General features: G+C 40.2%; 1 protein-coding gene across 1 annotated transcript in view; it reads left to right on the top strand.

The window, feature by feature from the left end:
* LOC117503865 (RAB11-binding protein RELCH homolog) overlaps window positions 1–24,687 on the top strand; it is a 40,423-nt gene extending 15,736 nt beyond the window's left edge. The window contains 7 exon segments of the mRNA XM_034163180.1: window positions 1,345–1,427; window positions 5,035–5,098; window positions 5,179–5,317; window positions 5,401–5,517; window positions 15,184–15,272; window positions 19,767–19,837; window positions 23,595–24,687. Of these exon segments, the coding sequence (XP_034019071.1) occupies window positions 1,345–1,427; window positions 5,035–5,098; window positions 5,179–5,317; window positions 5,401–5,517; window positions 15,184–15,272; window positions 19,767–19,837; window positions 23,595–23,715 (684 nt within the window). The 3' untranslated portion in view covers window positions 23,716–24,687.
* The last annotated feature ends 605 nt before the right edge of the window (window positions 24,688–25,292 follow it).

Genomic DNA, 25,292 nt, shown 5'->3' with positions numbered 1-25,292 from the left:
TCACAGCAGTCGTTACAGCAGCAGATGTCTGTCATCTGCCGCAGTTGATGTAAGGCACAGTCATTTTTTCATTGCTAATGACGCGGACAGTAATTTTTGCACAGCATTCTATCAAAAAGGGAATCCCTGGCTCTGATGGCAGTTTAAAAAGTTGAATTTTTGTGAGGTTATAAATGAATTTATTTCTGAAATATCACACATTATTCATGTTTACCCATTCAAAACCAGGTGACTCTCTGCACTTAAACAATCCAAACAACATTTGAAAAACAAACATCAAAGCATCAAAAGTTGAAATTTTTTGTAACTTTTGGCGGCCAGAGGTGATGGAATATTTCTGTCAGCCTTTCATTGAAAATAATAGAACATCTGGTTTTCCATCCACCACTTAGTGCCGACATGTGAATGCAGTTGTAACTGCGTTAGCTGGCTAGCTGTACCACTTTAAACCTGTGTTTTGCGAAACCTTGGCAGTCTAATATGTCCCTGGATCAGTAAAGCCCTGAAGTATGCATTGAAGTCTTCAAAACCACCTGCATTTTTAGGATTAGTTGCTAATCAGTGTTTATCATTAGCTTTTAAATTTCAGTTGTAAATGCAGTTTTGTCAAGATTTTAACAGTATAAAAAGGAACAGATGTTGATCTTTAAATACACCTATTTTTTAAACAGATAGGTGTGATTATCTTGCCTAATTTAATTCCACTGGTCAAATCTCTGAGGCAGGAGTCCCGTCACCACAAACCAAGCTGTTTTTCCTTTGAGATCTGTGCATACTTAAAGTGTCGTGATAAAATCAGGTTTCTGTTGTTGTTATCATCTGGGGAAGAGGAGGGTGGTTTAACTATGCCCTGTTCATTTCCCCCCCCACCAACACCTCCCTGTCACCATCCCATAGTGTGCAGCTGTCCTCCATTGTCCAGACAGTGGGCTGTAAGGTGGCGCTCTGCTACAGATCCTGGATCAGATTTACATCCTGTCAGATGTTTGTTTTTAAGAAAGATGAAATGATGATCTGACCCGGAGTGTGTGCACCGAGCCTGCAGCTTTATGCCCACTGTAGTGTAGCAGCATTTGTGCAGTTTAGCCATTGTCTTTACATGCGTGTGTGTGTGTGCATGTGTGTGTTACACGCAGTGCTGCTCGCTGCCTTGCAGGTTCTTGTCATTGTATATCACTTTTCTTTCTATCTTTTTTGTTTTTTCCTGTTTGTTTTGTTTTTATTCCCCCTCCCCTTTCTGTTGTGCTTTTTCTTCCTTTTATCTATTGGCGGTGTTGCTCGCGCTTGTCCCAATGCCCCGCCCACCTCTGTGACATCACGGCTGGCCGTGTCCAATCCAATCAGCTGCTGGTGAAGGGGGTGAATGAGACGCTGGTAGCTCAGAGAGTGGTGCCGGCTCTCATCACACTGTCCTCCGACCCCGAAATGTAAGTGGAACCACAGCAATGACAAACTGCTCCTCGTCTCTCCTCCCCCCTTCTCTTTGCCACCTGACTCACACAGGAGCACATTCTGCACAGATCGCTTCGCTCGTTTCCAGTTGGAGGGTTTTGTGTTGTTTTTTTTTTGTTGTTTTTTTCCCAGATTGTGCTCCTGTTTTTCAGTTTTGGCTGCTTCATTGTCCTAACATTCACGTTCGCAACACTAACAGCACCCATGCAGCCACATCTGTGCATGCTACATCAGCGCAATCCCAGCATGCTCATCTGTGACCCCTCCCCTCCTCTTCCTCCTCCTCGTCCTGCAGGGCCCCTCCTCCTCCTGATTGACCTGTTAGATGGTGGTTAGTTATCTTCACCGTCTCTCTAGGTTTTTTATTTTATTTTATCCCTCTCTCTAGTCTCTCTCTTTCTTCACCTCTTTCTTTCACCTCTCTCCCTCCCTCCCTGTCCGTGTCTGTCCCCTCCTGTCACCCCACCCTCCCTCCCTCTCTCTCATCCTGCTGTGTGGTGGGTTTGCAGTTGGTTCTCCGAGGCATGAGCGAAGCGTTAGTAGATCGCCGGGCGGCTCCAGCCCTTATAACTCTGTGCAGTGGGCCCGAATTGTGAGTCACTTGACACAAGAGAAACTCTGTACATGTTGTCGTCACGCGGACTGCATCCTGACAGCGTGCAGCATGACGCTGCACGTCTGACCCATAAAGCTTTGAAAGGAAGTGATTCAGTGACATCATGAAGAGCTGCTTTGATGAGATAAACAAACAAGGAATCCCCTCTTGTTTCAGAAAGGCATTTTTTTTTGTGTGTGTGTGTGTTTTTTAATTGCTGTTTCCGAGGGTCTCATACTTTGCTCATGCCTGTGTTTCTTATCAGGCTCATTGAAAAACTCATTAACCAATTCACACATCATTTGATGAAACATCAGTGAAGCCTGCAAATGTAAAGATATACAGTGAAGCAAATAAGTATTTGATCCACTGTCGCTTTTGCACGTTTTCCCACCTACAAAGAATGGAGAGGTCTGTAATTTTTATCGTAGGTACACTTCAACTGTGAGAGACCGAATCTAAAAACAAGAATTCTGAAAATCACATTGTATGATTTTTAAACAATTAATTTGCATTTTATTGCATGAAATAAGTAAAATGCAATACAATAGGAAAAACAGACCTTAATATTTGCTACAGAAACCTTTGTTTGCAAGTACAGAGGTCAGATGTTTCCTGTAGCACACTGCAGCAGGGATCTTCTCTGTACAGGTCTCCAGATCTTTCAGGTTTCACGTTTCAGCTCCCTACAGGGATTTTCTATTGGGTTCAGGTCTGGAGACTGGCTCGGCCACTGTGGACAGTGATGCAAGTTTTGTAATTTTGCCTTATTTGAAACTAAATGATGAAGACGTTTGTTATGTAGACTTTTAGTTGTAATTCAAAGGGTTCAACAAAAAATATTATATTAAGAAAGAGTTAGGACTTGGTCATTTTTCTACACAGTCCTTCTATTTTCAGAGTAATTGGATAAATCATACAAATCATCACTAGTTTCCTTTTTACACAGTCACTGCCTGTCCCAGATAGATTTACTGTACAGTATATATTACCGTAGTACCGTACAATTTGTGTTTCTTAATGATTGATGGAAATTAAGTCATATATCCATCCCCTGACCAGTCTACAGAAAACTGGCTGTAAAACTGATCATTTGTATGAGCAATAATCATATGTTTAGTTTGTCCAATTACTTGTGGCCCCCAAAAATATAGGGGCTGTGCATAAAAATGGCTGTAGTTCTTGAATTGTTTATGCAATGTTTTTGTTAAACTTAAATTAAAGTTGGAAGTCAATGCTGCAAACAGTGTTTAATTTCAACTTGATTATTTTGTGTACCCAGACAAAATTACAGGAAGTGTGTCAGTGTCCAAATATTTGTGAATCTGACTGTATTTACAGTACTGTGCAAAGATTTATAGGCACCCTAAGAATAAATGTAGTTTTTTTTTCTCCTAATTATTTGTTCAACAGAAAATATTATTTAAAATGTTCAAACATTCTTGTGAGAAGAAACGTTAGTCACTCACCAGGAAATAACCCTCACTGTTTTAAATAAGCTGTTCATCTTTTAAGTCCTTTATCAAAACAAAAGTTCAACAAACTTTTAAAGTGTTACAATTTAATGAGGTTTGTGAACTTTGGTCAAACAAAACATGTTATTTAGAGTCTCAACATTTAAGAGTCTAAACAGCAAACAAATTATCTTAAAAATAATTGGAAGTCTCATCCTGAAAAGTTATATATGTTTTTTCACAGTTTCACTTACAGCCCTTTAATCGGTTCCTTTAATGTGTTGATGAGGATCCACATAAATGGCCACAGCCACACTAGTGCTAAAATGTTTTTTATATATATGATTACAACATGGTCATGAACAATGGAACGTATTTTTACAAAACTTGATAAAAGGTTTGGCCATTTCCTGGTTTAAATATCACAAAATTATTCGATGCATCCATATAAACCCTAAAAGTACCAGTAGGTCTCGTTCTATATCGGACTTCTTCATGTATTATTAGGCCGATGTTGTGGCTTATTTTTAGCTCCAGGAGGATAAAGCTGTTTGGTTGAAACAGATTTTTTTATTTAACTTAGCAGAGGTTTGGACTCTCAGAAGTGCTGTCTGTGTAAAAGGAAAATAAGTCTCATTAATGCAAAGCAGCTCATCACTTTCATGTTTTAGCAGACGTGGCCTTCATGTTTGTGATAAGAGAAGTCGTTACTGTTGTTGGATTGTAGCCCCCTTTAGATTGATTGTTGTCTGTTTTTTTTTTGTTGTTTTTTTTTGTTTTGTTTTTTAAAGGCACAGTAACGCAGTGTGGCTGGATTAAATTAACATAATGTCACTAACATCACTGAAAACATTTCATTTCAGTCTTTCATTGTGAGATATCTGTTTTAAAAGAAACTCCATTGTCTTGTATTTCTTTTCTTTTTTTAATTCAACACATTTGAACATTATAAGAGTCTTCATCAGAAACTGGTACAGTTTCTGTACAATCAGAATTCTTCAATTTTCTAACTGGTTGAGTTATAAAGGATTAGAAACTGTGGTCCTGTTTAGTAATGTAGTCCACATTCTACAATGCAGATTTTATTTGAATACATTTACAAATTGTTGTTGTTGTGCGTTGTTTTTATGTTTTTGTGGAATTGAACAAAAGGAAAGTGGAACCTTGCCTGACATGAAATTAGTAATTTAAGTTGTTGAAAACACTTTTACAATACTGTTTGACTCTTTATAAGCTGGCTTTGTTTTAAATGTTTTATGTGCATTAAGTCAGCCATTATGAAAGAAATTATGTGTTAAATATGTGGACCTTAATTCATCTTTTAGATCCATATTTTAAACACAGATCACAAAATGAGGAAAAAAACCCAGCAAAGTTGCATTAATTAAACCAAAAAAAAAAACCTCAAACTGATGCAGTAAGTAAGTAAGTGGCGCTTTACTGTCAGATCGACACCAGTGAGTTTCGGCTGATAGTCAGACTTACTTTGTTTTGTACTTTTAGGCCGATGTTTTGATTTGGTTTTGTCTTTAGCTCCGTGAGGATATCCACTATTCCGGCCTTCGGTACCATCATGGAGACTGTCACGCAAAAAGAGGTGAGAAACCCTCAAACAATCCCCGCACATTTCTTAAGTTGTACTGCACACACGAATGTCCTTTTATATTCTGTGAGCAGCTGCAGGAGCGTGTAAAAATGCAGTTGGCATCGTTCCTGGAAGACCCTCAGTACCAGGATCAGCACTCTTTGCATATGGAGATCATCAGGACGTTCGGGAGGGTCGGACCCAACGCAGAGCCGCGCTTCAGAGACGAGTGTAAACATAAGTGCCACGCACAAAAACCGCTCTCTCCTCCTTTTGTTTGCACATATCTTCTGTATTGTGTATCTTTTTTGTAGTTGTGCTGCCACACCTTCATAAGCTAGCACTGGCTAACAACAGCCAGGCAGTGGACAACAAGAGGATTGACATTGCCACCCAGCTGTTCGAGGCCTACAGCGCCCTCTCCTGCTGCTGTATCCTTCTGTGCAACTGTGGTTCTGAAACTGTGGGTCACATCCAAATCTTTTTATAGGGTCACCAAAATACAAATCAGTGTTCATTCAGATCTTATTTGTCTCACAAGCTACTGTGGCTAACAACATTTAGATTGGCATACGAGCTGGTCTGTTAAACTGTTTCTAATTGGATTGTTTCAACCATGACATTGACTAAGAGAACTTTAATAGAACTCTAAATGTAAAAAACTTCTCCACCAATGTCCTTGTGAATTCTGATCGTTTATACGAGGGATGGCACGACACCATGATTTCATGTCCAATTCGATACGGATACTGGAACATCTGCCGATACCAACAGGATACAATTTTCCCCTTCTTAACTAATATGTTAATAAATACATTTGTCTGGATGTACTTTGCTAACCTTGCTATGTAACTACTGCATTTTCCGAAGTTTAAGTCGCACCGGAGTATAATGGCCCATTTACACCCTGAAGATTAGCCTGACACTTGCTAACACAGAGTGAAAAGTTGATTAACGCCGACCAGCGCCGGGTCCATCAAACTCCGCAGGAGCAGAGTTGACATCACTCAGGCAACGTTGATGTTCCTCGTGATCCTGGAAAAAATTTTCAACATGCTTAAAATTTTCGACATTCATGCTAAAATGCTGGCGAGGATTATCCTCCACTACCACTACGACACCTCCAGTAGTACTCTGTTACTATTTCTTTGCCTCTGTCGGCCTACGCTGGCCAACATCAGAGGCTTAACTGGATGCACCACCTCACGTGGATCCATTGGGCATGAAGAAATATACCTGTATATTGTGTAGTGCTTTGATTCCTGGAAAAAGCCCTATATAAATAGTAATTATAATTACTGTTATAAATAACAAACTTGTTTGGTATACAAGTCACACTGGAGTATAACTTACAAGGACTCCCAAACTAGAAAAAAAAAACATGGCACACTCCAGAAAATACAGTAATCATCAACTCAAACAGCAGAACAAACATTCTGCTCCCCTAAAGGAAAAAAATGCACAGGCCAAAACATGACGCAGATGCGAAAAAGAAGACTCTCTCTGGGTGCGGTTGTTGAGCCCTCCCGATATCGGATCTACTAGTGTTGGCCAATATTTCACCAATACCTATTCAAAATATTAGATTGGTGCATCGCTAATTTATACTTGATTATGGGTGGGAGGTTTATTTATTTATTTTGGTCTAAGGATTATATTGCGGTGGGTCTGTTTATTAATTTAAACTTTTTGTTTTCCGTTCAGTTTTGTTTGAGCACTAAAGTACTCTGAGATGTGTACAAGCAGAGTGTACATGTATCATGAACCTAACCTAAGGCACATCTGAATATGGCGCCAGATAAATAACGACAAAAAAAAAAAAAAAAAATCAGAAGTCTGCACTCAACGTTAAACCAGTTTAACAGCAGAGACTGCACCCACCTCTGAAACCAAAATGCTCAGATGGGCAAGGGCATGACTGGGCGATATGCCCTAAAATTCATATTACGGTATAAATTGAATCTCTTCACAGTAACAGTATATGTTGGCGATATAAAGTTAAGTGAAAAATTATAATGGAAGTTTTTTTAAATGGGTTATATACTCCCTTAGCAAAGCTAAATTGATTTAAAAAAATAAATAAATAAAAAGCAACAAATCAAAAATAGATATAATGCCATTTGAGAACCTTTATTGTTCAGATCTCAAAATTAATCTCATCCTCTGGCTCTCCTCATACTCAAGGACATGTTTTTAAATGGTACAACAAATTGCTCGTGTTTGTTACCTTTGCTTGCAGGCACGGTCACTCAACACATCTTGCAAATGACATTTTTCTGCTCACCATTCAATTTATTTTTTAATCCAAACCAAGTCCAAATCACTGATGTAGCACCGTTTTTTGTTTGTTTGTTTGTTAACCAGCTCCTCCTGCTCCGTGATCTCTCTTGCAGCCATTGTCATACTGAGAAAGATACGATGACATCATCAACAAGCATTATCGCGATTGGTCAGTGGAGTCTAAATCTCTACCGTAGGCTAAATTTATATAATTTATATTGATTATACATTCACCCATAGACACATGTGCATTTAGGATTTTGCACAATGTGGGCACTCCGCTGCACATGAAAAGAATTGTCACTTGGAAACTAGCCGTGTCACTTGGGCATGGCGCTGTGAGCTGCTGCTGTGCGCCGCATGGAATATCGGGTCCTCGGGGTTCACTGGAACATACTGTCCAGATCAGCCTTTTGTTTCAAACCTGAGATTTGATCACGTTGTGAAACCTGAAGTATAAAAGTGTGTCCGCTTGTTTTCCAGATTCGACAGCTGTAACTGCTGTATGTGTTTGAAAATGCTTAACTGTAACTTTGAGTTGGGCTTGACCTGGATTCAGGATTTGCTGTCTGAACAGTGATTCAGAGGGAAGGCCTTTCGCTCAGCGAGCCGCGCACTGGTCACATGTGCCCAGAAAGGCCGGTGGTTGTTGTTCTAGTGCCTGTGAGCTTGCTCTGGTATCTGTGCGGTGCATGTGAGTGTGTGTGTGTTGGCACAATTTGCCTGTTATTTGGCAGGAGGAGAAAGGGAAAATCAGCTGCCTCCATTTTGGGACGGGAGGTAATTACAGGGTTGTTTAGGTAAAGGAAAGGATGAGAGTGGAACAAAGAGACTCTGCATCAATTCCACGCCATGGTTACTGTTCCCAGGATAACCCTTATGTTTACGTTTCTTCTCTGTGATTTTTTTTCTTTGCATATTTCCCTGTTCTCACCCTTTTTATATAAAAAAAAAAGTTCCTTTTACCCGTCTGCTTGTGTCTAATCCATCAGCCCCACCCTTCCACATCCAGCGCGGACATGGAGGTCTGAGGTTCGTTCCTGTGGGTCTTTGTCAGGCTGTGATTTCACAGTGCAGTAGCGTTCAGGAGGTGAAACTCCAGCCTCAGCGGCTTTACCTCCCACTGCTCTTTTCTCTTGTAATCAGGCTGTCGAGCTCTGAAACTGTACGTTCCCATCTCTATAAATATGCCCGTTCACAGTGTATCCGTACGGACTGTGACAGGTGGCAGAACTCTGACAACCTCGGGCACATTCCCAGTGTACTCAGAAAGTCTCTTCCAGTCAGTTGGGTGGCACATACTGGAAAGATCATTTTTCTATTTAAATGTATGACATTTTTTTTAACACAGAATGTTCTCTTCTGGTAATTTCTGAATGAAATGGCCAGAATCTAATTTAGTTTTTAAAGCTGCAATATGTAGGATTTAGGGGCGTTCAGTAACATAAATATAATATAGCATTCATAACCATCTGTTCATTGGTGTATCATTACTTGCAGCAGTGATTCCATGTGTTTTCATAATCTTAGAATGGGAACAGGCTGCCACCTTTGACTATTCTGTTGGCACAGTAGCCCAAAAAGGACAAACCTGCCTTATTTTCTGAAGTATAAGTCACAGGGTTGGTGTTTGTTTTTTCTTTCAAGTTTGGGGGCTCCTATGCTCGTGTGAATTAAATACCGAAAAATCACACCTTTGTTTTTATTAACAGTAATAATAACTGTTTGTATCGGGCTTTCCCAGGAATCAGTACACTAAAATCAAAGGAACACCCATAAGAGAAGTACTGTACGCTACAACAATGCACAAAAAACCTAAATTAAAGATCTGATAAATCAATTGGACTCACATTTTGTGGGCCACAATTGGTGGCCTTCTGCAACAAAGAACATCCAATATGTTGTCTGTCATATTCACTTGTCCATGTTGCATATTTTTGAAATTTAAAAGTCCTTATGGTACACACCACAAGCTGAGGGCTTCCTCCATAAATCCAGACTTCACTTCTCTGTGTCCATCTCACATTTTCTGTTGTCTAAACTGTGTCAGATAACAACAAATATGTTGTCTTTCACACATTTATTTGTCCATCTTGATTAGTTTTGGAATTTAGAAGTCCTTATATTAAGTAACAGCACAGTGGTGTGTATGTGCTACTGAGTTTCCCTCCATTATTAAACTCACCCCCAGGGAAACGTTCTATTAAAAAGTAAGTTCCAAGTACAGAAAAAGGTGCGACATACTTTGGAAAATACATACTCCGCCTTTCACATTTTGTAGCATGCCCCGAAGATGAAGAGAAAAAAGAAAAGTAATCAGTAGTCAGTGGTTGTTTGTTTTACACTATTGATTTCTAGTGCAGGCTCATGAGTTTGAAAACCCTCATGTAAGTAAGCTCTTGTAAAGCACTAGGTCAGTCTGGGCCACCAGTTTTCATATTTGATTAGTCCGATGGACCAGCAGTGAAAGTCAGTATTTAAATTTTATGATGCAACGACTGCAATGGTGCACAATTTTCACGTTTCTTCTTGACATTCCGACTGGCGCCCTTGTCCAGACAAAGGACTTTATCTTCTGTTTATTTTCACATTGAAGCCAGTAATTTTTAGAAAATGGATCACGGCAGTTAATCACCATTATTAGTGGCTTAAGGTGCCCATGGGTGTGGTCTGAATCAGATCAGGATCAGCTTGTTCTTCCAGTTAGGGATGAACTGATTGTCTGGGGTCAACCGATTATTGGTATGAATCGGTCATCTATTAGGGGCCAACTGATTATCAGTGCTGATAATCAGTGAGATATATATATACACACACACACACACAGTGCAGCTGGAACATATTCACAGCGCTTCACTTTTTCCACATTTTATGTGAGCCTTATTCCGAAATGGAGTAAATTCAATTTTTCCCTCAAAATTCTACTTACAACACCCTGTAATGACATGATTTTTTTTTTTAATTTGTGCAAATTTATTAAAAATAAAATCTAAGGAATCACATGTACATAAAGCCCCAGTAACACGGCACTAACGAAGGACAACAAAACGAAACAAAAAATCTGGACTTTTGTTGACTTTCGGAGACATCGTTTAACCCTCGTCCAGCTTCGTTCCTGTAGCTGCCGCTTTGTCAGAATTTTCAAACTGTTGAAAAATGTGAATGAATCCCGACGACAACCTCAGTTCATCTGTATTCTGTTTTGCTTTCTGTCTTGACGGTTCCTCATCGTTTGCATAATTCCTGTACCGTCAGCGTTCCGTTTGATTGTCGTTCAACTTCGTTCAACCTCCCAAGTCTGATGTTTTGCATGAACATTGACGATATCTGAACGGATCTATAACTTAAGCTCAGACGAGCTGAACTTGACTCGTCCACATGTGGGACGAAAAGCAACGTTTTCATACAGAAACAGCGGCAAGAACGTTTTATCAACTATTGTAACTATTCACGCACGTCCCCGACCATCTGTGGATGGAACGTGCGTGTGTGCACACGTCGTTGTTGTGAAGACAAACCTGCTGTCAAGATAACCAGATCCCACACCTGCAGGGGCTGCGGACAGCACAGGCTAGCGCTCAGTCTGATATCCACTGTCAAGTCTTGTCATCATGAATGTTTCATTTTGATTTTGTTTCAAGTGTCAAGGTCGCTGTTCACTTCGTTTTTCTTTTGTTAGTTTCAGTTTTGTTTCGTTCTTTTATGTGCTCTGGACACGCAGGCTTTTCGGTGATGGGAGAAGTGCAGGCTCATTCGTCCATATTTTCTAGACGATTTGTGATTTTGTGACTTTTTTTTCCCCTTCATTCTGCTATCGTCGTGTGCCGCGTGACCGGCCCTAAGTATTCACACACTTTGCTCAGTACTTTGTTGATGTACCTTTGGCAGCAATTACAGCCTCAGGTCTTCTTGAATATGATGCCACAACCTTAGTCCACCTATCTTTGGGCAGTTGTGTCCATTCCTCTTTGCAGCATCTCTCAAGCTCCATCAGGTTGGATGGGGAGCGTCAGCGCACAGACATTTTCAGATCTCTCCAGAGATGTTTAGTCAGATTCAGGTCTGGACTGTGGCTGGGCCACTCAGGGACATTCACAGAGTTATCTTGAAACCACTCTTTTGACACCTTGACTGTGTGTTTAGGGTCATTGTCCTGCTAAAATATGAACTGTTGCACCAGTCTGAGGTCAAGAGCGCTCTGGCGCAGGTTTTCATCCAGGATGTACATTGCTACAGTTATCTTTCCCCCAATCCTGACTAGTCTCCCAGTTCCTGCTGCTGAAGAACATCCCCACAGCATGATGCTGCCACCACCATACTTCACTGTAGGGATGGTGCCTGGTTTCCACCAAACATGACTCCTGGCATTCACACCAAAGAGTTCAGTTTTTGTCTCATCAGACCAGAGAATTTTGTTTCTCCTGGTCTAAGAGTCCTTCAGGCGGCCTTTTGGTAAACTCCAGGCAGGCTGCCATGTGCCTTTTACTAAGGAGTGGCTTCCGTCTGGCCACTCTACCATACAGGCCTAATTAGTGGATTGCTGCAGAGAAGGTTGTCCTTCTGGAAGGTTCTCCTCTGTCCAAAGAGGAATGCTGGAGTTTGGTCACTCTGTCAGAGTGACCAAGAACCCATTGGTCACTCTGTCAGAGTGACCAATGGGTTCTTGGTCACCTCCCTGACTAAGGCCCTTCTCCCGCGACCGCTCCATTTAGATGAGTGGCCAGCTCTGAGAAGAGTCCTGGCAGATCTGGACTTTTACAGATGATGGAGGCCACTGTGCTCATTGGGATCTTCAAAGCAGCAGAAATGTTTCTGTATCCTTCTCCAGATTTGTGCCTCGAGACAATCCTGTCTTGGAGGTCTACAGACAATTCCTTTTTACTTCATGCTTGGTTTGTGCTCTGACATGCACTGTCAACTGTGGGACCTTATATGTAGACAGGTGTGTGTCTTTCCAAATCATGTACAATCAACTGAATTTACCTCAGGTGGACTCCAGTTGAGTTGTAGACACATCTCAAGGATGATCAGTGGAAACAGGATGCACCTGAGCTCAATTTTGAGCTTCATGGCAAAGGCTGTGAATACTTATGTACACAGGATTACTTAGTTTTATGTTTTTTTTTGTTGTTTTTTTTTTTTTTTTTAATTTGCAAAATCTCAAAAAATAAAAACTTTTTTCACATTGTTATTGTGGGGTATTATGTGTAGAATTTTGAGGGAAAAAAATTAATTTAATCCTTTATGGAATAAGGCTGTAACAAAGTGTGGAAAAAGTGAAAAGCGAAGCGCTGTGAATACATTGTGTATGCGTGTGTGTGTATATATATATACAACCCCTGGCAAAAATTATGGAATCACCGGCCTAGGAGGATGTTCATTCAGTTGTTTAATTTTGTAGAAAAAAAGCAGATCACAGACATGACACAAAACTAAAGTCATTTCAAATGGCAACTTTCTGGCTTTAAGAAACACTATAAGAAATCAAGAAAAAAAATTGTGGCAGTCAGTAACGGTTATTTTTTTAGACCAAGCAGAGGGAAAAAATATGGACTCACTCAATTCTGAGGAATAAATTATGGAATCACCCTGTAAATTTTCATCCCCAAAACTAACACCTGCATCAAATCAGATCTGTTCGTTAGTCTGCATCTAAAAAGGAGTGATCACACCTTGGAGAGCTGTTGCACCAAGTGGACTGACATGAATCATGGCTCCAACACGAGAGATGTCAATTGAAACAAAGGAGAGGATTATCAAACTCTTAAAAGAGGGTAAATCATCACGCAGTGTTGCAAAAGATGTTGGTTGTTCACAGTCAGCTGTGTCTAAACTCTGGACCAAATACAAACAACATGGGAAGGTTGTTAAAGGCAAACATACTGGTAGACCAAGGAAGACATCAAAGCGTCAAGACAGAAAATGCAATATGTCTCAAAAATCGAAAATGCACAACAAAACAAATGAGGAACGAATGGGAGGAAACTGTAGTCAACGTCTGTGACCGAACTGTAAGAAACCACCTAAAGGAAATGGGATTTACATACAGAAAAGCTAAACGAAAGCCATCATTAACACCTAAACAGAAAAAAACAAGGTTACAATGGGCTAAGGAAAAGCAATCGTGGACTGTGGATGACTGGATGAAAGTCATTCAGTGATGAATCTCGAATCTGCATTGGGTAAGGTGATGATGCTGGAACTTTTGTTAGGTGCCATTCCAGTGAGATTTATAAAGATGACTGCCTGAAGAGAACATGTACATTTCCACAGTCATTGATGATATGGGGCTGCATGTCAGGTAAAGGCACTGAGGAGATGGCTGTCATTACATCATCAATAAATGCACAAGTTTACGTTGATATTTTGGACACTTTTCTTATCCCATCAATTGAAAGGATGTTTGGGGATGATGAAATCATTTTTCAAGATAATGCATCTTGCCATAGAGCAAAAACTGTGAAAACATTCCTTGCAAAACGACAGATAGGGTCAATGTCATGGCCTGCAAATAGTCCGGATCTTAATCCAATTGAAAATCTTTAGTGGAAGTTGAAGAAAATGGTCCATGACAAGGCTCCAACTTGCAAAGCTGATCTGGCAACAGCAATCAGAGAAAGTTGGAGCCAGATTGATGAAGAGTATTGTTTGTCACTCATTAAGGCCATGCCTCAGAGACTGCAAGCTGTTATAAAAGTCAGAGGTGGTGCAACAAAATACTAGTGATGTGTTGGAGCGTTCTTTTGTTTTTCATGATTCCATAATTTTTTCCTCAGAATTGACTGATTCCATATTTTTTTTTCCCTCTGCTTGGTCTAAAAAGTAGCCGTTACTGACTGCCACAATTTTTTTTTTTCCTGATTTCTTACAGTGTTTCTTAAAGCCAGAAAGTTGCCATTTGAAATGACTTCAGTTTTGTGTCATGTCTGTGATCTGCTTTTTTTTTTTTTCTACAAAATAGGTAGCTTTAGCATTTGGCTAAAGCCAAAGAAATACATCACTATTCACAAATGGTCCAAAATAGCCTCCAATTAAAGGAGAACTCTGACTGTTCAACCTGGATCCCATTTTTATGTTTTTAGGTCAAACTTTTCACTCGGGGCAAAAATTATTTTAACTGGTCTTGTGTTGGTTTTTAGACTGCTAATGCTGTCATGGACTAAACAGCTGCACAGTATATGGCTAAGGGGCAAGTAAAACCCAGAAAGTAAACCATTTCTTGAATAAGCCAATTATATTTACTGAGGTAAACATGCATGTGTTTGTCCTGTCCATACTACCAGACGATTCCAAAGACTGTTTTGCCTTTTCACTAGTGACAAAATGTGATTTGCTTGGAGAGTTTAGCATTCCAGATGGCTTTACTTTTTATAGCGGTTTCGCCCATGACAGTGTTATTCTGAAACAACACCCTGAGCTGAGTTGGCGTGAAGCCCACTAACAAGCCTTATGTTCCTAAATCAGAAATCAGCATCTCTGTCAAAGAGCTGAAACCATTTGTCTTTGGGGTTTAACTTGATTGGTCTTCAGTGGAGTCGTCACTGCCGTCAGTGTGTTTGTGCCTCAAAATCATCAAAACCCAATATAGAAATCTTCCCTTCATCAGTTCAGAGTTTAAAAAATGTCTTTCCGTTTCTAAAACCAACATGGTTTAAAATGGATCCCAGCTATTTTTAAGATGTTCCTTCACACTGTTTTCATGAAGGACAAACCACTTTTATAGAGGCCAAACTTTTACGTTAACATCCGTCAAACCTGCGTAGGAGACAGAGTTGTCACTCCCATAGTCATGTTCCGCTCCTTAACCTGCTGTGCAGTTATCTCTGAGGAGGTGATGGTGAACCACTTCCTGCCCGGCCTCAGGTGCCTCCGTGCTGACATGGAGCAGCTTTCTCCTGAGCATGAGGTCCGAACACACACACACACAGTTGCCATTGAAGCATGGAGCAGACAGACGGTCTCTGTCTCACAGACGCACACACACGCAGACCTCCTCCATTTATATTTATATCTCAGAATCTCATATGAGATTCATTTTATGTGAGTGTTTTGAAAAGGTGACTAACGATCAGCTGATTCTTTTCCTTTCTAAGTCTCTGTGCTGCACTCATGTTATTGAAGATGCTTCACATGCAAACACATAAATATAGTCACTGGACTGCATGTCTGCCATGCTCAGAGTGCTTTACCATGATGTCTCACATACACACACACACAAACACAGGAAATCAAACCAAGGATTCTCTTGTCCAAATGAATAACGTTTCATTTTGGCACGATGGGCTCACAGCTGTCTGGTAGTTGAAGATGTACATTTCCAGTTTCTTGATCTGTTGACTGTCAACTTTTCTTGAAGCAGCAACCTTGGCCTCCCAAATACTGTTGTTTCCCCTCACTGTTAATCTCATGTTCAAGAAGGACCCACAAGTTCTCAGTTGGGTTTAAGTTGGGTAAGTTCGGGGGACATGTCAGTTATTCTGTCATCTTTGAGGCCTCTGTTGGTGAACCAAGCAGTGGAGGACTTGGATGCGTGTGATGGAGATTTGTCCTGCTTAAAAACTGTGGCCTTCCTGGATGATGCGATTTTTTTTTTTTATTTTTTTTTCTCTGAACCATGACTTGAAGAAAAACCTTCTATAAACAGTAGTAGGATTGTAGTAGGACTGGGGGTTTATATTAAGTCCACTTTCAACCTGAAAAGGTCCACCTTGCTCATCCTTAATAATAGCAGCCCATACCAGTACACCACCTCCACCTTGCAGGAGTCTGACTCAATATGGTGCTGTGTGTCCTTTTGAGATCCAACCATGAGCCTGTCCACCCGGTCCATCAAAAGTCACTGTCAATCTGTCCACAAAATGTTTCAGTAATCTGTCATCAGATATTTATTAGCTCGATCTTGATGTTTGAACTGGTGAGTCTTGTTCAGTGGTCTTCGTGTTTCAGTCTTCCTTACTGTGGACATGTCTCTGAGCACTGAACACCTTGTACTTCTGGACACTCCAGGTTGGTCACAGTTCTGGAATATGGTGCCACTGGAGGATAATGGTTTTGTGGTAGTGCCATGTTTAATTCTTTAAGTCTTTTGCACTAATGCTCATCTTTTCTTCACACATTTCTTGCGACCCTGTTGACTCTTTGCAACAAGCCCTTTGTTTGATATGTCATATCTCAGAAACATAGTATCTAGAGTGTTGTGTCTCTCTGAAAGATATTTTAGAATTTTTGACTTTTAAAGTATGTTAAATCTTATTTTGGCTCATTTTGCCTGAGGTAAAGAAGTTGCACAATAATTATACACACCTTGATCCGGGGTGTTAATCACTTTAGGCCACACCCTCCCTCATTACGCAAATACAACCCCAATTCCAATGAAGTTGGGACGTTGTGTGAAATGTAATTAAAACAGAATACAATGATTTGCAAATCCTCTTCAACCTATATTCAGTTGAATACACCACAAAGACAAGATATTTAATGTTTAAACTGATAGACTTTTTTGCTTCTGTGCAAATATTTGCTCATTATGAAATGGAAGAGAGCAAACTTCACACCTCAGACTCCTCAAACGGGTGCGTAGAAGATAAGGGACAAGCCCAGCTAAACATGAAATTTTTTTTTTTTTTTTTTTTGCTTGATGAAGGACAATGTGCTGAAACGTTGGTGATACAGTCCTGAATAAATTTTTCTACAGCAAGTAAGATGGAGTGCAGGACCTTTTCATTTTCTCATTATGAAATGGAAAAAGTTGGGACAGGGCAACAAAAGACTGGGAACACCTAATTGGAAACAGGTGAGTGTCATGACTGGGTATAAAAGGAGCATCCCCAAAAGGCTCAGCCATTCACAAACAAAGATGGGGCGAGGATCACCACTTTGTGAACAGCTGCATGAAAAAAATAGTCCAACAGTTTAAGAACAATGTTTCTCAATGTTCAGTTGCAAGGAATTTAGGGATTCCATCATCTAGACTCCATAATATAATTAGAAGAATAATATATAAATATATATAAGGTATATAAATAGAATATATATATATATAATAATATATAATTAGAGAATCTGGATAACTTTCTACACGTAAGCGTCAAGGTCGAAAGCCAACATTGAATGCCCGTGACCTTCGATCCCTCAGGCGGCACTGTATTAAAAACCGACATCATTGTATAAAGGATCTTACCGAGTGGGCTCAGGAACACTTCAGAAAAACCCATTGTCAGTTAACACAGTTTGTCACTACATCTACAAGTGCAAGTTAAAACTCTACCATGCAAAGTGAAAGCTATACATCATCAACATCCAGAAATGCCGCTGCCTTCTCTGGGCCCGAGCTCATTTGAAATGGACAGACGCAAAGTGGAAAAGTGTGCTGTGGTCTGATGAGTCCACATTTCAAATTATTTTTGGAAATCATGGACGTCGTGTCCTTCAGACAAAAGAGGAAAAAGACCATCCAGATTGTTATCAGCACAAAGTTCAAAAGCCACCATCTGTGATGGTATGGGGGTGTGTTAGTGCCCATGGCATGGGCAACTTACACATCTGTGATGGCACCATCAATGCAGAAAGGTACATACAGGTTTTGGAGCAACACATGCTGCCATCCAAGCAACGTCTTTTTCAGGGATGTCCCTGCTTATTTCAGCAAGACAATGTCAAGCCACATTCTGCACGTGTTACAACAGCGTGGCTTCGTAGTAAAAGAGTGCGGGTACTAGACTGACCTGCCTGCAGTCCAGACCTGTCGCTTGTTGAAAACGTGTGGCGCATTATGAAGCACAAAATACAGCAACGGAGACCCCGGACTGTTGAACAACTGAAGTCATACATCAAGCAAGAATGGGAAAGAATTCCACCTACAAAACTTCAACAGTTAGTGTCCTCAGTTCCCAAATGCTTATTGAGTGTTGTTAGAAGGAAAGGTGATGTAACACAGTGGTAAACATACCACTGTCCCAGCTTTTTTGAAACGTGTTGCAGGCATCCATTTCAAAATGAGCAAATATTTGCACAAAAACAATAAAGTTTATCAGTTTGAACATTAAATATCTTGTCTTTGTGGTGTATTCAGTTGAATATAGCTGAAGAGGATTTGCAAATCATTGTATTCTGTTTTTATTTACATTTTATACAACGTCCCAACTTCATTGGAATTGGGATTGTATACTCAACAAAAATATAAACGCAACACTTTTGGTTTTGTATGAGATGAACTCAAAGATCTAAAACTTTTTCCACATACACAATATCACCATTTCCCTCAAATATTGTTCACAAACCAGTCTAAATCTGTGATAGTGAGCACTTCTCCTTTGCTGAGATAATCCATCCCACCTCACAGGTGTGCCATATCAAGATGCTGATTAGACACCATGATTAGTGCACAGGTGTGCCTTAGACTGCCCACAATAAAAGGCCACTCTGAAAGGTGCAGTTTTGTTTTATTGGGGGGGGATACCAGTCAGTATCTGGTGTGACCACCATTTGCCTCATGCAGTGCAACACATCTCCTTCGCATAGAGTTGATCAGGTTGTCAATTGTGGCCTGTGGAATGTTGGTCCACTCCTCTTCAATGGCTGTGCGAAGTTGCGACGACGAACTGGAGTCAGGTCGAGACCCCGATGAGGACGACGAGCATGCAGATGAGCTTCCCTGAGACGGTTTCTGACAATTTGTGCAGAAATTCTTTGGTTATGCAAACCGATTGTTTCAGCAGCTGTCCGAGTGCCTGGTCTCAGACGATCTTGGAGGTGAACATGCTGGATGTGGAGGTCCTGGGCTGGTGTGGTTACACGTGGTCTGCGGTTGTGAGGCTGGTTGGATGTACTGCCAAATTCTCTGAAACGCCTTTGGAGACGGCTTATGGTAGAGAAATGAACATTCAATACACGAGCAACAGCTCTGGTTGACATTCCTGCTGTCAACATGCCAATTGCACGCTCCCTCAAATCTTGCGACATCTGTGGCATTGTGCTGTGTGATAAAACTGCACCTTTCAGAGGGCCTTTTATTGTGGGCAGTCTAAGGCACACCTGTGCACTAATCATGGTGTCTAATCAGCATCTTGGTATGGCACACCTGTGAGGTGGGATGGATTATCTCAGCAAAGGAGAAGTGCTCACTATCACAGATTTAGACTGGTTTGTGAACAATATTTGAGGGAAATGGTGATATTGTGTATATGGAAAAAGTTTTAGATCTTTGAGTTAATCTCATACAAAATGGGAGCAAAACCAAAAGTGTTGCATTTATATTTTTGTTGAGTGTATATATCACTTGAGAAAATCAAGCAAGCATTCAGAGTTGGAAAATATAGATGTATAAGGTCAGAAGACTCACTTGTCTCATAACTGTGTACGCACTGTAAAAGTGTTACGTCTCTTGTTTTCATTCCCACAGGTGATTCTGAGCTCGATGATCAAAGAGTGTGAGATAAAAGTGGAAAACAGAGGAATTGCCGATGCTCAAGGGTGAGAATCCACACATGGTTCCTTATAGTAGAGGACCTAGCTGAGACTTGTATAGACATCATTTAGGAGAGGATAACTCAACTGTTCTTGACTAATATGACCCCAGTGAACAACTTGGGATATGTGCCAAAATCCCTATCTGGGACGAACAACCCAAAAATGACCACGCCCTTTTCATCCAGAGTGTTACTTCATGCAGCTGTCGATTTTCCAGTACATGACCATGTTTGGGAACAATCAAAATTAGAAATTTTACACTCTTCTGTGACCCTTTTAAACATGTACTGGTCAGTTTGAACATATTGAGTACCTTGGGAAATATGTAGCTGCTGCAGTTTAGAAAATTCAGCTGTATTTGAAGTAACACTCTGGATGAAAAAGGGCGTGGTCATTTTTGGGGCTGTTCGTCCCGGATAGAGATTTTGGCACATATCCCAAGTTTTTCATTGCGGTCATATCAGTCTAGAACTAACTAAATGATATGCATACAAGTCTAAGCTAGGTCTTAGCCCATTAATCACCCTGTTCTTACTAAATGATTAGAAAATATTAATTTATACTATTATTATCTAATTAGCTGAGTCTGAACACAACCATGATAGGAGCAGATAAGGAAATAAATATGTATTCTGCACAGTATGGCAAGGTGGAAACGTCTGGAAGTGGATCCTGTGAAAAACTTTCAAATATGTGCAGAGTTGTTGCACCTTTCTGTAAATGTTCCAGCTTCTAGACATTTTGTGCATTACTCCATGAACAGTTATCCTCTGCCAAAACCATTTAAGAAAAAGTGATAGGTGAGGACAGTCACTCTTTTCTGAATGACATCTGTCCATGTTTTCCTTTAGCCATGCAACGGTATAATTCCAAACGGTCCCGTCACAAAGGTTTCTCTGAAGAAGCAGGAAGCTGACCTGTCTTGTTGACTTTGGTTTGCTCTTGAGGTCTGGATGTTTGTGCTTCTGTTGAGCAACGCCAAAGCTTGGCAGAAGGCTGTGACTGTTGTGCTCTTCGTCCAAGTTTCAGCTAACTCAAAAGAGGAACTGATGCAGCCGTTGGACTATAAAACCGGGGGGTCGTGTCAGTAAGTAGCATTTCCTCTCTGAAGTAGCAGATTGAAAAAGTAGCGCAAGACTGTGTCAACAAATTGTAGCAGTTTTTTACCGTTGTTGCATTATTACTAGCGTCTACGTTTCAGTTTATATAAGATAGCTTGTGCCACAGCAGATACATGGCTGCTCTCAACAGTCTGTCTCTATGGTTGCCAATCAGAATCCAGGACGTACCGTACTGTGGCAGATGCAGCGCATCACAGGAGCATTACATGCTCCCAGACCTGATGTATTAGTGCTAAAAGTAAAATCCTGCACAAGGCTACCAGGCGATTGCAGTGCCTCCCTGCCACCAGCTAATTCATTGACTTTTCTGGACATCATCGCATGATGATGGTTGCTGATACACACTAACACATTTGTTAGCTTCAGGATAACTGGCATCTGTATGGAAAATCTTGTTTCGGTGTTTTATCTAGTTCACCTAATGGAGGTGATGCTCTAGTGTTTAAGCGTTGGGCTGGATACCAGAGGATCCTCTGTTCAAATCCCAACATGACTGGAAAATCACTATGGGTCCTTGGGCAAGGTCCTTAATCCCCTAGTTGCTCCCGGTGTGTAGTGGGCGCCTTGTATGACAGCAGCCTCACATCGGGGTGAATGTGAGGCATTGATGTGTAAAACGCTTTGAGCACCCGATGCAGATGAAAAAGTATAAATGTAGTCCACTTACCATTTCCTCAGATATGGTCAGTAATATGTTTTAGACTCTGACTTTAACATGATTTGTGAGGGGTGATGAGAAGTTTTGTGCCTTACCCAGAAAAACTAAGACATGGTTCTCCATCTTTTACATTCTGAGAAACCAACATTTCTCAAAGTTGCACCCAGTGAGTCAAAACTTGAGAAATTTCTTGAGAAATGTTGGTTTCTCAAAATGCAAAAAAAAAATGAACTACGCCCAACACTTTATGGATCAGGCTCAAAACTTCTCAGTTGCCCCTCGTATGTTGTGAGAGGATGGTCTACTGAGTATGTCCACCAAGTTTGATTGAAATTGTGCTTTGCATTTGGAAGATACCACAGAGGTGAGACAGTGACCTAATTTGACCTTGGCCTATAACCTTGACATAAGGTGAGAAGATGGTCCATTAAATTCATCCACCAAATGTGACTGAAATTTCTCTTTGCATATTGAAGATATTGCTTCGGACATTAGATAATGACCTCTGATTTTACCTTGATTGTTGTGTCAATGACCTTGACCTTTGACCCCATCACCTCAACATGCCAGTTTGTGAGAGGACTGTCTGTTGAGTTTATTCAACAAGTTTCAATTCAATTTATTCATTTTATATAGCGCCAATTCACAACAGTGTCGCCTCAAGGTGTTTCACACAAAACAATTCAAAAAAACTAAATAAAATTAATTAAAAGATTTTAAAATTTAAAAAGAACAATAAAAGAGTTAAAAAATGAAAAGCATAGTAACACAATATGCTAGCCATATGAAAGGGAAAATAAGTGTGTCTGAAGTCTGGACTTGAAAGTCTCTACAGACTGTTTTATTGATGCAGGGAGATCATTCCACAGAACAGGGGCACGATAAGAGAAAACTCTGTGACCCACAGACTTTTTATTCACCCTCGGGACACAAAGTAGTCCTGCAGTTTGATTTGAAATAGTGCTTTACATTTAGAAGATACAGCCATGAAACTATGACCTCTGATTTGGCCTGCTTAAAAACTGATTTGACCTATGACCTATGTCCTTGATATGGCCTGTGTTGTGAGAGTAGGGTTCACTGAGTTTATCCACCAAGTTTGATTGAAATTGTGCTTTGAAGATATTGCTGTGGACGGTTCATGATGAGCTCTGATTTGACCTTGACCATAGACCTATGACCTTGACATGACATGTTGTGAGAGGCTGCTCCGTTGAATTTATCCACCAAGTGTGATTGAAACTACTCAGTGTTCTCTCTGGGGTTCAAAAACTGTTAGCCACCGTGGCAAATTGGTGGTAATTTAAATTAGCCACATGCGAAGTTGGTTAGCCACACATTGATTCAAAAGAAAGGAAAAATGCTAATATGTACAATGCAAATTCAACACAACATTCAAGATGGCTCATGAACTTTAATATGAACAGCTACTCAATTTTTTTTGATGAAACTCTACAGCTGTCTTTGCACCGACAGACAGGCGTGGCATTTACAATGGTCTCTTTCCACTTTGCGGCGAGGCAGTAAATGCTAAGACTAAGAGAGTGCCTTTCATCTACAAGTAATGGAGTTGATATCATAAATTTCATTTGGAATGTTCCTGTTAACTGTGCCCAAAGAGCTTTCACTGCCAAAAACATAAGCGATCCTTTTGTGAAAATAATAAATAGATTACGAGCAAATCAACTCTTCAGTTTTCACTGGTGATCTTGGGAAGATAAAAAGGATTAAAAGCCCATTAATGGGTTTTTTGGTCGATTTACCATTCTTTTACGAGGAAAGAGTAACACCTTTACAGCAGTAAGACAGATTAAGAACACCCTCCAAAAGGAAGTCAACAAAGTAAATATAGAGTTTAACAAAATGTGTAAAGACTCAAAACACATATTCGATTCACATCTGAGACGTGTATCCTTAATATGCTACGTGACGGTCCAGTTTTCACCGCTACTGGAATGTCTTTTTGTTGTTGTTGCCTCAGGTCCATGTCCATTGCATCCAGTTTGGTGGGTGAAGATGCCAAGACCAAGTTTTTGAGTAAGATGGGTCAGCTAACCACCTCCGGCGCCATGCTCGCCAACGTCTTCCAGAGGAAGAAGTGATTGCAACATTCACCGTAGCAACGACACTCTGTTTCGGAACATTTCATTTGGGAGAAAACTATAAGGTTTGGTGACTATAAGTAACGAAGGTCCACTGAACACGGTTTTATCTCCAAAAATATCCACTGTGGCTGGCCTTGGAAAACGTTTTTCCGTCTGCTCGTTTTCTCTGTAATCGTCATTTATGACAAAAGCCTCATCGAGGCGTCGGGATCCATTTCTTTAGCGTTGTCATTTCAGAAAGCTCTGAGGAAGAACAGAAACTGACCAGTATTTAGTTTCACTGAAAGTCATGGAGGTTTTTTTTTTTTTCTGGAGATTTCTGAAAGTATTGCAGAATAATGTTTTCCGTGCAGTATTTGTTATTCCAGAAGATTTTCATCATCAGACAAACAGAGCGCGACTTGTCATTTACAAATTCATGTTGACGTTGTTTGGGAGTCCACCACTGCATTTATATAGATTTGCGCTCTGTGTGTTGAGAACACCTCTGTTGAGCGAGCTCCTACAACTCGGAAAGTATCGCCTACTTGAAGTTCCAAGAAATTTTTTTCCCCTTTATTTTCCCCCTGGTTTTTTGTTTCTTTGATAGCTTCTATTTTATAATTTATTTATGTCTTAAAGAAGAAAAGCGCATACTTTATTTCAATTTCCAAAGAAATTTGCACTTGTTACTATTTTGTTATATATATATATATTTGTTTTAATTTTTGACTGTTCTACATAACAAACATTATCGCTACCGTTAATGGACTTTTTCTTTATCCGTTGTGGAAATGTGAAACTGATCAGAACTGTCGTCTCTGTGTTGCCGTGTCTCATGTTTTTCTAACGTGGCTGTTTGGATTTGTTTTATTTTTGGTTTTGCTCCAACAGAAATCGTAAATAACTGTATTATACACTGAACTAAAGCTGAAGGTACTGGTCTATATTTGGAATTGGTGTCATGATGTAATAAAAGATTGAAATCGAGGTGTGTTCTTAATTGTGTTTCTTATCTGCAGTCCTCGTTAGGGTGTGTGGTGTATGTCAATGTTAGAGAAGCATCGCCACATTTCATTGCGGTTTATGGCTCAGTGTCAGCAGGTGTTGAAGGCCATAACAACGTAGCCAAACACACATACGGCTATTGTTGCTTAATGCTTTGATGTGGTCCAGCAAACCAAAGTCCACCTTACGGGACATTCCCAACAATTTACCACGAGTAAATACACAAATATAAACTCAAATATGCTGCCAAGGTTGCCTTCTTAATTCATGCTGTTATTTACATGGCTATATGGTGGTGTCAATAATTTAGCAAAGGTTAGCCTAAATGAGGGAAGAGAAACTTGAATTCTTATTTATTTAAGATGATTCCAGTCTTTTATTGAACCCTTTGACGTTCTAAATCAAGATTGGTTAAAAATGATGTGGCATGATGTGCTGCTATATGGAAAAGTGGAGTAGGACTAGTGAATGACCAGCACTAGCTAACTATAGCTGCGGTTGTCTTATTAGCTATTCATGCCACATAATTTTCTGTCAAATACTGATGACAAATCTGTCTAAATCTGTGTTAGTGAGCACTTCTCCTT

The sequence above is a fragment of the Thalassophryne amazonica genome, chromosome 1, assembly GCF_902500255.1.
Source record: "Thalassophryne amazonica chromosome 1, fThaAma1.1, whole genome shotgun sequence".
NCBI classification, from domain to species: Eukaryota; Metazoa; Chordata; class Actinopteri; order Batrachoidiformes; family Batrachoididae; genus Thalassophryne; species Thalassophryne amazonica.
The sequence above is the reverse complement of the archived record's forward strand: the minus strand, read 5'-3'. Positions and strand labels throughout refer to the sequence as shown.